At 42.2% G+C, this 12204-nt stretch overlaps 1 protein-coding gene and 1 pseudogene across 1 annotated transcript; both read left to right on the top strand.

The window, feature by feature from the left end:
- Positions 1–4700: 4700 nt before the first annotated feature.
- Positions 4701–8393, top strand: LOC148918525 (putative wall-associated receptor kinase-like 16). The gene is made up of 3 exons (XM_089049384.1): positions 4701–6106; positions 6318–6488; positions 7020–8393. The coding sequence occupies exons 1-3, from the start codon at positions 5242–5244 to the stop codon at positions 8240–8242; spliced, it is 2259 nt and encodes a 752-aa protein (XP_088905510.1). The 5' UTR covers positions 4701–5241; the 3' UTR covers positions 8243–8393.
- A 432-nt stretch (positions 8394–8825) lies between these two features.
- On the top strand, positions 8826–11618 carry LOC103325261 (putative wall-associated receptor kinase-like 16; annotated as a pseudogene).
- Positions 11619–12204: the final 586 nt, after the last annotated feature.

The following is a 12204-nucleotide window of genomic DNA, read 5'->3' as shown; positions in this document are numbered from 1 at the left end:
TAATCCAAAGACGCGTGCGACCTCACTACATTCTCACCAGCCCTCACACAACCATATCTCCTCATACGTCGGGGCACCGGCCACGTATGGGTCAACACGCCGGCTAATCCAAAGGCGCGTGCGACCTCCGGGGCACGGCTACATTCTCACCCCTCACACAACCATATCTCCTCATACGTCCGGGGCCACCCGGCCACATATGGGGCTGTCAACACGCCGGCTAATCCAAAGACGCGTGCGACTCACCACTGGGCCTGGCTACATTCTCACCAGCCTCACACAACCATATCTCCTCATACGTCGGACGCACCCGGCCACGTATGGGAGTGCATCAACACGCCGGCTAATCCAAAGACGCGTGCGACCTCACTGGGCTCGCTACATTCTCACCACCACACAACCATATCTCCTCATACGTGGGGCCGGGCCACGTGGGGCCCAACTCGCCGGCTAATCCAAAGGCGCGTGCGACCTCCACTGGGCTCGCTACATTCTCACCAGCCCTCACACAACCATATCTCCTCTCATACGTCGGGACGCACTCGTGGGGTGCTCAACACGCGGCTAATCCAAAGGCGCGTGCGACCTCACTGCTGGCTCAAGCTCGTTCTCACGACCCTCAACATGATCACAATATGGGGCGTGGGGTAGTGCGTATAGCACTGTAAGCTAACATTCGATCGCTTTATTTACTTTTAAACATCCACACAATTAATTATATAAAATATAAATTCTACTTCTATACAAGCCTCAACCCTGGCAAAGCATCTGATAATTCTGCAATTTAAATTATATAATAATATCCTAAAATCACGCATAAACCATTTAACTCAACAACGCCCAAGACCTGTCACTAAGGTCATTCTAACCCTCCTGGGATGATAGAACTACACAACGAAAGTCTAGAGGTCAACCCGCGGTCAAACTACCCAACTTGGTCAAACAGGCCCGCGGGGCCCACGACCTCCAAATCATGATCCGACAGTTCCTATAGGTTCTACAAGGTCTAGGACACACGTCCTGCAAGTTTGGTCCAGATCGGACGGTCGGATCGCTCACGATCGCACGATCGGACGATCGCTAAAACCCTAACCCTAGGGTTAGCATTTCTGGAGTATCCGGGACTCCATTTTACGATCCGTCGAATCCTACATGATCCTGGAAATACCCAGATCAACATATTATAATTTCAGGACCATCCAACGGTCCAAACCTAGCGAACCGGAAAATCGTGATATGCGATATCCGTTCGGAACTCTAACGGTATCCAAAATGAGATCCGAGCACACCTACGCGCTCGTGACATCGAGAGGATCATAATGGGACAAAAATGCCCTCAGCTACGGTGCCCACGCCGCCACCGCGGCGGTGCGTGGGTGTCTAAAGCGATATCGCATCGCCGGAAATCCTCCAAATCATGAGCCAAGACTCCTACCCTAGGTAATACACCTAATTTGGAGTCACTTTTGTTCTTGGACATACCCCAAAAACTGACCGGAAGTGGCCGGAATCGCGATCGCAAAACCGGCCGAATTTCAACTCGTAGATCGAGCTACCTAGCCTCAAAATTTATGAAATCCTACCCAACCATCAGCTAGAGCATGCAGAAGGGATGAATTTCCATACCTTGATTGCCAAAAATGGCGGCGGACGACGGAGAAGCAAGCGGCGGTTGGCGGCCGGCGGTTTTCTTCAATTTTCGGCGAGACCTGGCGAGACCCATTGGGTAGGAAGAGGACGGCGGCGTCATTTAGTCTACCGTCGACTTTGGTGGCGGACGAGCACGGCCAAAGCGTGGCATGTTCCATTGAAACCGAGGAGAGAGAGAGAGGAGACGCCTTGGGAGAGAGAGAGAGAGAGCGGGGCATTTCCGTCTTTTAACCAAAAATCAATTTCCAAATATTTACGATTATGCCACTGAGCTTCTTGACCATATCTCTCTCGTTACAACTCGATTCGAGCCCACTACGTGTCTACGGACTCATCTCACCGTGCTCTACGCAACGGTACAACCGCGAATTCCCAAATTCCTTTCGGGTAAGAAAATGACTAAAATACCCCTATCCCACGGGTAATTTCTCAATTCCATTTAAATTAATTAAACATGGGATAAATTTGGGGTCGGGGTGTTACAGTGAGACCCACAATCTCATGGCCTTCCCACCCCACCGGCACTGCCAACGACGTGTGTGGGAAGCCTAGTAACTAGGGAATGGTACTCACCTAACATACTCATACATCTCACAACCAACCCTCAAACTCATATCTTTCCACAATCTCACCACAACAACTCCTCATACTCTATACATAGGCAATATAGATAGACATCCCAAAATCCATATAAACATATTCATCATACTCAAATATATCCATACTCAAAATATATTGCCAATACGTATAAGAATATTCAAATCCATCAACCAAATAATTAAATCAAAATCACCATTTAAAAATATATGCACAAATATTTTATCAATAAAACCATGCGAATGCTAGAAAACAAAGTCCACTCACAGATAATCCCAAGCCGCTCGGCCCAGAGAGGTCCTGCTATGAATGATCGACCGAAGTACCTATTTTGAGATACAAACTCTTGATTAATATAACGCACTTCAAAATGGAAATTCACAAAAGGAAATACTTAAATCCCCAAGTTCGGTGCGTATCGTCCAATGAAATATCCTAAGGTCCGATTACTGGTTTGGGAATCGCTTCTAATCGTACGGTTATCGCTAATCCCCAAACTTCAAATTACTGAATCGGAACATCCGGGGCTCCGATTCACGATCCGTGAATTCCTATAGGTTTCTAAGAGTACCTAGATCAACATACTTGAATTTGGAAACGATCCAACGGTTAGAACCTATCGAACCTGGATAACGCACAATATGCGAAATCCGTTCGATAGTCAAACGACATCCAAATTGAGATCCGTAAAATCCTATGCACTCGTGACAACCTAAGGATTACAACAGGATGCAAATGTGACCTCACTACCTTGCCCACGCGCTGCCACACGCGCCAGAGAGAGTGGGTGTGTAGAGTAATTTCCGGCGACGGAAAAACTCCACACCAATGCTCACCCTTCCTACCCGAGCTTCTTCTCAAGGTCAGGATCACTTTCTTCAACTACCACAAGGTCCAATTACGGGAACTGGCGGAATTTCAAATTGAAAACCGGTCAAAACCTAGCTTCCAAAATCTACTTCCAAACTTCAAAATCGTTCTAATCCAACCCCATAAACAGCTAAAGCAGATAAAAGGAGAAGAAACCTCACTGGTTCACGAAATGGACGACGGAGGCGGCGGTGCAATAGCGAAAACCTCGGTTTGAACCAATCAATATCGTGGCTGGATTTCAAGCTTTCCGGTCTGGATAACGGTGGGTTTTGATCGGGACTTCACAACGAGTCGAACGAGACCGATCTCAAGGTGAGGTGGCGGACGTGACAGCTGTGAGGTTTTCAGTTCGGTGAATAGTGAAACACCGGGAGTTCGCGTAGAGAGAATCGGAGAGAGAGAGAGTGTGTGTGTGTGTGAGGTAAAAGTGAAAAATCTGATTTTTACCAAACTTTTGAAATAATTACAGTTCGCCATCGAACTTAATTTGATCGCCAAAACTTCGTTACAACTCCAATTCAAGCCTACCGCATGTCTACGGATTCGTCTCAGTACCACTGACGCAACCAAACCACTCGTGGTCCCAAAATCTTCCCGGATAAGAAAATGACCAAAATTACCCTTAACTCAAGAGTAAATTCATAATTCTCTTAATTTAATTAAAATAGGAAATAATTGGAGTCGGGGTGTTACAGGTGGAATTGGGAAGCCATATGGGAAAGGAAGCAAAAGACTTACACAACTAGTAAGTTTAAGCAGCCCCATTCATACATATCAAACACTTCACTAGCTAGATCCTTGGATGAACTTGTTGCCTTTGTAAATATCAAACACTTTGGGTGGCATCTTTCTTCAGCATGCAAAATGCAGAAGGAAATCTTGTCAAAATAACTGACCAGCAGTGGAAATTAAGACTCAAAAAAGGTAAGAATTTCCATTTGCACGAGTGTATTGAAGTATTCAAATTTCATGAAATTCCACAAACAAGTAAACAAGCTCGAATTCTTTGAAATTTAATCACGAACCAGTTAATTAAATTTTTAGGAACTTAATGGGACAGATGGAGCCCAAATACAATATACAATTTAGTCAGAGTTAAGAAAATCTTTGGGTTGAAAACAGAAACACGGCAAAATAAGCAACCAATTAAACAGAATCTGTCCTTTTCTTGCAATCAGTTCAGTCTACTGACTACTATTGAAGGTTGGAGCCCCACCTTACTCTTCTCCTGGCCCAAAAAGAAGCGTGTTCATATTGATTCTGTCTAGAGACTCGTCAAAAGAATCTCCCAAACGTGTGTTAGCTTGTGTGTGAAAGCAATAAATGTTGGAAGTGTGAAAGCAGGAAATATTGGCTTGACTTTGGTAGCTAGTAGGCTACTGTTTGGTAGTTATTGACATTAAAGAGGTTGGCTGTTTTAGTTGGCTGTTGGTGAAGCTATGAGGTACAGCTGCAATCTCCAGGATTAGGAGACAAGACCACCTGCTGTAACTAATGTAAAGCTTGAATAGCAAGTCCTCTCCTTGCATATATTCTGCTGTATTACAAAACTAATCAAGTTGAAAACCAGAAAAATTATCTTCTCTCATTCTCATATTCTAGCTTCTCATCTTTTAGCAACGTGCAGGTTGGGGCAGCCAGATGCTTTCAAATTCCATCTCCATGGACCATGCATCGTCCAAAAAATAGACACAATCAATGCGTAAATTTTCCACGGCATGTGACCATGGACTGCAACATTAAATTGGAACCCGCCATATGACTCTCGATGGGCCAATGCCATGCGCACCAGTCTTTACTGCACAAGAATTTGACATGCACATATCCTTTTCAAAGCTCCACTTTTAAGTAATTGGAAATTATACAGACGACTTCAACATAGAAAAACGGGAATGGGAAATTTGCATCCACGGACAAATTACTAAAAATGAGAAGGAAATTTCCTCTAGGCTAGCCCCCTGAGCCACGGCGTGACCCTACCAGTCCTCATTCCTTACATGGATAATATGCCTACAAAACTCCAGGCTTGTTAGCAGTTTATTCACTCATAATTCAACAAACATATAGTTTTGTAGAATATAGACCATACTACACGGAATTGAGTTGTGCATATAGTATGCAATGCCATTCTTACATGAGAGGATGCTTATTATGCAAGTCTCCTTGGTAATGGCGGCGGCCGCGGCTACAGCAGCTCAATTAGCTCTACCAAACTGCCCGGACAAGTGCGGAAATGTCACAATTCCATACCCATTTGGCGTTACTGAAAAGTGTTCCATGGCACCTGAGTTTTTCATCAGTTGCGCGGCTAACGGAACAGCATTCTTGAGGACATCCAACATTTCTGTTACCAACATATCCGTGGATCTCGGTGAGATCCAAGTACAGCAGTATAGAGCCTATGACTGCTACGACGAGCTGGGCAACAATATCTTCAACACCCCGGAGTTCTGGGTGGCTCCTCCTTACACCATCTCCGGTACCAAAAACAAGTTCATGGCCGTTGGTTGCGATACTTATGCAACTTTTAGAGGCTACCGTGCAAACCAAGAAAGATTCATCACCGGTTGCATGTCCTTGTGTGACAGCCTCAACAGTGTTGAGCAAGACTCTTGTTCTGGCATCGGGTGTTGCCAAACTTCCATCCCCGACGGTCTTAAAAATCGTACTGTGACGTTGAGCAGCTATTACAATCATACGTATATTAGGAGCTTTAACCCCTGCAGCTACGCCTTTGTTGTGCAAGAAGGCCAATTCAAATTCTCCAATACAAGTTTTCAACAACTCAACCACACAGCGCAGCTTCCAATGATCCTTAACTGGGAAATTGGAAATGGGCCATGCGATGCAGCCCAAGAGGCGACCCAGAATTCTTTATGCAAGGCACGTAGCAAGTGTGTCAACCCCAATAATCACTCTACAGGTTACATTTGCCAGTGCTTGCCAGGTTATGAAGGGAACCCTTACCACCCCAGTGGTTGCCAAGGTATGTACCAGATTTTGCAAAGAAGGGGATCCCTCTTCTAAAGCTCTATGTAATATTTACATAAATAGTTTTGCAGGGTGTACACGTTGTCCTTTAAGTATGAACTTAAATATAGACGGTAACGCAGTATGGGCATCCTGAATATAGAAAAACTCTATCGGATGTTATAGCTCAAATTGGGATGATGCAATGGGTTTTATTTTCTTCTCAGATATTGATGAGTGCAAGGCTTCAAACTCCTGCAGTATTGGAGTGTGCGTAAATTTCCCTGGAGATTATTCTTGTAAATGTCCCAAAGGGTATAAAAACGACGGCATGAATCCAAAGAGTTGCATCAAAGACAATCGATCAAAGACCATTCTCCTGCTTATCATTTCATTAGGTACGTATGCTTTATTTACATGTTAACATGCACCCTATATATGATCATTGCCAAAAATTCGAACTTTAATCTATTTTATTTTTAACAGCTAGCACCCATATTTATGTTATTTATCTTTTTTATCCAAAATTCTAACCTAAGCACTATCTAGACTACAGAAGCAACATCTATCATTGAAAGTTGAAACAGCCCAATTAATGTGCCTCATCAAAAGTTGATTATTGGATTCCTAAGATTTTTTCAATTTGTTTGGTGATTCGGTTTAGATTGAATTCAAGCTGAGTCTAAGTCCGTTCTAAAGTCTCACCCTTTTAGGTGGGACTTGTAGACACAACATGTTGGCATGCATGACTCTTGCCTATTTTAAGTCAAGTCCAGTGCCACAACATGGAGTATCTCAATTAATATATGCTCTGTATGTATGTGCTTTTCTTATTATCAATCCATCTTTAATTCCCCACCCTCAGAAATATTAGATAAACACGTAAATTAATAAAATCAAATTTAGTTGTGATTTTCAATTATGTGCAGGTGTCAGCACAGGGTTATTGATTTTGCTGGGGGCAATTTCATGGTTATATTGCGGTCTGCAAAGAAGAAAGTTCATCAAACTCAAAGAAAAATACTTTAAAGAAAATGGTGGTTTATTGTTAGAACAACACCTTGCTAGCCAAGGAGGCTCTATGGAGACAACCAGGATCTTTACTGCAGAAGCACTTGAAAAGGCCACAAACAATTACCATGAAAGTAGAGTCCTTGGCGAAGGAGGCTATGGAACTGTTTACAAAGGAATATTAGCAGATAACAATGTGGTTGCCATAAAGAAGTCCAAAATTGGTGCCTCAACCCAGAAGGAGCAGTTTGTTAATGAGATGATTGTTCTTTCTCAAATCAACCATAGAAATGTGGTGAGGCTATTGGGTTGCTGTTTAGAGACACCAGTTCCTTTACTAGTTTACGAGTTCGTCACCAATGGCACTCTTTTCGCCCACATTCATAATATCAAGGACAAAAGATCATCACTTCCATGGGACTTACGAATGAAGATAGCAACAGAAACTTCAGGAGCACTAGCTTACTTACACTCCTCCATTTCCATGCCAATAATACACCGGGATGTCAAAACAACGAACATACTATTAGATGAAAATTACACAGCGAAAGTGTCAGACTTTGGAGCTTCAAAATTGATTCCTGTGGATCAAACTCAACTAACAACTTTAGTGCAGGGGACATTCGGATACTTAGACCCTGAATACTTCCTTTCAAATCAACTAACGGAAAAGAGTGATGTTTATAGTTTTGGAGTTGTCCTAGCAGAGCTACTAACAAGTAGAGTAGCACTTTGTTTTGACAGGCCTGAGGCAGAGAGAAACCTAGCAAGCTTCTTTGTTTGTTCAGTGGAGGAAGATCGCTTGAATCAAATTCTTGACGATGACATAGTCAACGATGGAAATATTGAGACTCTGAAAAATGTGGCCATTCTCGCGAAAAGATGCTTGAGGTTACAAGGGGAGGAAAGGCCTACAATGAAAGAGGTAGCCTTGGAGCTAGAAGGCATGAGAATTATGGCAAAGCATCCATGGGGGAAAGCTGATTGTCCAGAAGAGACTGAGCACTTGCTTGGTTCACGTAAGTCAGATGCTTATCGTGTGGATGTTACAGCATCAGATTGTGGTCATCCTAGTGGTACAAGTAGTGGATATGACAGCATGCAAATCCAGATGTTAACGTCGTATGGTGATGGCCGATAATCGATTGCTAGGGTCTAGTTGCGATGTATATATATGCTAGAAATAAACCAATATGTTGTTCTTTGTTGGTCTTATTGGTTATGTTATGAATTCAAGATGTGTTTTCTGTCAGTGATATATGATGAGTTGAGAAATTATACTTTTTCAAAAATGACCCCAGACTGAATCAAATCTACCATTTTTTTAAGTTTGATAAGTTCTTGGAGGTTTACCGGTCAACCTTTTCCTTCATTTGTAAACATCACAAAAACTTTTCAGCAATTCTTATTTCTAATTTTAAAAGAAAAAAGAAACCAACTCTAATAAAATTACTTGACTTGACTTGACTTGACTTCGCCCCCGCCGTCGCCTGTTGACTATTTATCCAGCCGGATGTTTTATTGCAATTGTTTATACTAATTCTTGAAAAATAACGAGTCGGGGTTTAAAAAAACATTAACAGAGACAAATGAGTTAATTAGAAAGACCGTTTCCCACATAAGCCGAAATGCCAACACGCGTCTTAATTCCTTCCACATAAAAGGCCAGCGTTGTTGGCTGTTTTCTTCACTCAAAAATCATCCCAAAACATTAGCACAATTTAATTGCTGCAGCCTGCATGCATACAATATGAAGAGGATGCTAATTATTTTGCAGCTCTCTTTGGTCATGGTGGAATTGGTTGTGATATTACTATTAGCAACTCCAATTGCAACAGCAGCTCAAGCCCTGCCTGGCTGCCAAGATCATTGTGGCAATCTCACAATCCCATATCCATTTGGCATAGGCCCTGGCTGCTACCTCCAACCTGAATTCAACATCACTTGCAACCAATCCACCCAGCCCCCAACAGCAAATTTGAAGACAAGCAATATCAAAATCACCAACATATCCCTTGAAGAGGGTGAGCTCCAAATTCTGCAATATGTAGCCGAAGACTGTTACAACGCTCAGGGCAACCGGACCAGCGGAATCGTCCCCAGGCTGCAGGTGTCTCCTCCCTACACCATCTCCCATACCAAGAACAAGTTCTACGCCCTTGGCTGCGACACTTTAGCGTATTTTACTGGCTACCGGGGCAACCAACGGTACACGACGGGGTGCGTGTCCATATGTGATAGTCTAGATATGGCTGTTGACGAGCAGGACACTTGCTCCGGCGTAGGCTGTTGCCAAGTGTCCATCCCTAGCGGACTGAAAAACCAGACTGTCATGTTGACAAGCCCTACAAATCGCACGGGCATATGGGACTCTCACCCTTGCAGCTACGCGTTTATTGTGCAAGCTGACCGCTTCGAATTCAGTCGTACGAGTTTGCAACTGATGAACAACAAAAGTTTGCTTCCGGCGGTTCTTAATTGGGAAATTGGGAATCAGTCATGTGACGCAGCTCAAAAGAGCGAAGGTTTTGCATGCAAGGGAAATAGCACCTGTACTACTGTTGGGTCGGCAGGTTACACTTGCAAGTGCATGCCAGGTTACCATGGGAATCCATACCACCCAGATGGTTGCCAAGGTATATATATATATATATATGTTTCAATATTTCCTGCTAAATATTCGAACTTTTTTTTCTTCTAAGAATACTACATTCGGTTTTTACCTACGTTACGTTGATGCTGGAAAAGCTAAAATTGGCATTTTACCTGATGTTTGGCTTTCCATACTATCTTTCAGATACTGATGAGTGCAAGGATTCAAACCCCTGCCCTATCGGAACGTGCATGAATTTACTGGGAAATTATTCTTGTAAATGTCCCGAAGGGTACAAAAATGACGTCATGGATGAAAAGAAATGCATCAAAGACAACAATCGTTCAAAGATCATTCTCCCGCTCGTTATTTCATTGGGTATGCCTCTTAATTTACATGGTAACAAATCCACACATAAAAAATCCACACATAAGTCATGCTAGCTAGCCTGTTCCAATTTCAGTCTTTTTAATATAATATATATTGGAAGTTTTCCCGTTTTAGTACTAAACATTTTTAACAACTTATACATATTGATTAATCTCAGTAAGAAGACTTATGAAATTTTCATTGTGATATAACATATCACTTTGACTAAAACATTAATTTGTGCTAAAAAGAAAGCTCTAGCTAGATAACAAACTCTTAAATCAAATGACGTAGTTGTAATGTTATTTAATTATCTGCAGGTGCCAGTGGAGGCTTCTTGCTTTTACTGGTTGGAAGTTTATGGATATATTGGGGTATGCAGAGAAGAAAGTTCCTCAAACTCAAAGAGAAATACTTCAAAGAAAATGGCGGCTTATTATTACAACAACAACTCGCTAGTCAAGGAGGCTCTATGGAAACAACAAAACTCTTTACAGCAGAAGAACTTGAGAAGGCCACTAACAACTACCACGAAAGTAGAATCCTTGGTGAAGGAGGCTATGGAACGGTTTACAAAGGAATATTACCAGATAACAGGGTGGTTGCCATAAAGAAGTCAAAAGTTAATGGTGCGCCAGCTCAGGTGACGTTTTTATTAATGAGGTGATTGTTCTTTCTCAAATCAAGCACAGAAATGTGGTGAGGTTATTAGGTTGTTGTTTAGAGACACCAGCGCCATTACTGGTTTACGAGTTCATTGTTGAGGCACTCTTTCTGAGCACATCCATAAAAAAATTGACAAAAGATCATCACTTTCGTGGGAGCTGCGATTGAATATAGCGACAGAAACAGCAGCAGCACTAGCATACTTACACTCCTCTGCTCTCATGCAAATTATCCACCGAGATGTGAAAGCAACAAACATACTATTAGATGAACATTACACGGCAAAAGTGTCCGACTTTGGAGCTTCAAGATTGATCCCTCTAGATCAAACTCAACTAACAACGTTAGTGCAAGGAACACTTGGATACTTAGACCCCGAATACTTCCTTACGAATCAACTGACGGAAAAGAGTGACGTCTATAGCTTCGGAGTTGTTCTTATGGAGCTATTGACAAGCAAAGTGGCACTTTCTTTCGCCAGGCCCGAGGAAGACATAAACCTAGCCAACTTCTTTGTTCGTTTCATGGAGGAAGATCGCTTGAATGAGGTTCTTGATAATGACATAGTCAACGAGAGAAACGTTGAGACACTAAAAAAGGTGGCAGAAGTCGCAAAAGATGTGTAAGGTTAAAAGGGCAGGACAGGCCTAGCATGAAAGAAGTGGCAATGGAGCTAGAGGGAATGAGAGTTACACCAAAGCAACCATGGGGAAAATCTGAAGTTTCAAGTCCAGAAGACACTAAGTACTTACTTGGTTCAGCTATGAATTCAGACGCTTATTTTGTGGATGTTAGATGTGATTTTGGCTCTAGAGGTGCAACTATTGGTACAACCAGTGGGTACGATAGCACGCAAATCCAAATGGTAATGCCGTACGATGGACGATAGTTGACTGATTTAATAATGTCGATAGTGTCTAATGATCATGTAGTTTAAGGAATTTAAGTGTATGTTTGACATTCCTTATTTTGAGCTATAATTACTTGCTTTAAAAGTTTTAGATATCCACACCGTTTGGTAAAAGAGAAAAAACCTGCTTTTTGGAGGAAATTGCTGCCACACACAGCAGTTTGGAGAAGCTGGAAGGCACCTGCTTTCAATTTCCACTTTCACGGAAATCAGACGCGGAACCGGTGTGGGTTAATGAGTATTTTTGTAATACCTATACTATCCTTATATCTCTTACGTCACATATCCCTTCATTCCAGTCAATCTTTAATTCAACCATTCTGTCCACTTCTTCTTTTTTCCTCTTCACTTGTTTATCATTTCACTCTTTACTAAATAAATAAATAAATACCTTGGTGGGTGTGCTTTTTTCATTCTCCAGGAGCTGCATAGATAAGACAGGATGCAGCAATTGTCTCCTTTCCCTTACAAGTATTTTTTTGTACTTTTTTTTTTTTTCTGTACTTATTCTTGATGTTTATGTTTATTTATTTTTTCTGAATTTTCTTGACTTTCTCCTCTGAAT

Source organism: Prunus mume, linkage group LG3, assembly GCF_029339155.1.
Source record: "Prunus mume cultivar Tortuosa linkage group LG3, ASM2933915v1, whole genome shotgun sequence".
In the NCBI taxonomy this organism is placed as follows: domain Eukaryota; kingdom Viridiplantae; phylum Streptophyta; class Magnoliopsida; order Rosales; family Rosaceae; genus Prunus; species Prunus mume.
The sequence above is the reverse complement of the archived record's forward strand: the minus strand, read 5'-3'. Positions and strand labels throughout refer to the sequence as shown.

Bases quoted from the DNA above. Each gene is read 5' to 3' on its own strand.
- LOC148918525 (XM_089049384.1), top strand. From the start codon at position 5,242: ATGCCATTCTTACATGAGAGGATGCTTATTATGCAAGTCTCCTTGGTA. The intron at 6,107-6,317 runs GTATGTACCAGA...TTTTCTTCTCAG, and splicing joins CCACCCCAGTGGTTGCCAAG to ATATTGATGAGTGCAAGGCT. The intron at 6,489-7,019 runs GTACGTATGCTT...AATTATGTGCAG, and splicing joins CCTGCTTATCATTTCATTAG to GTGTCAGCACAGGGTTATTG.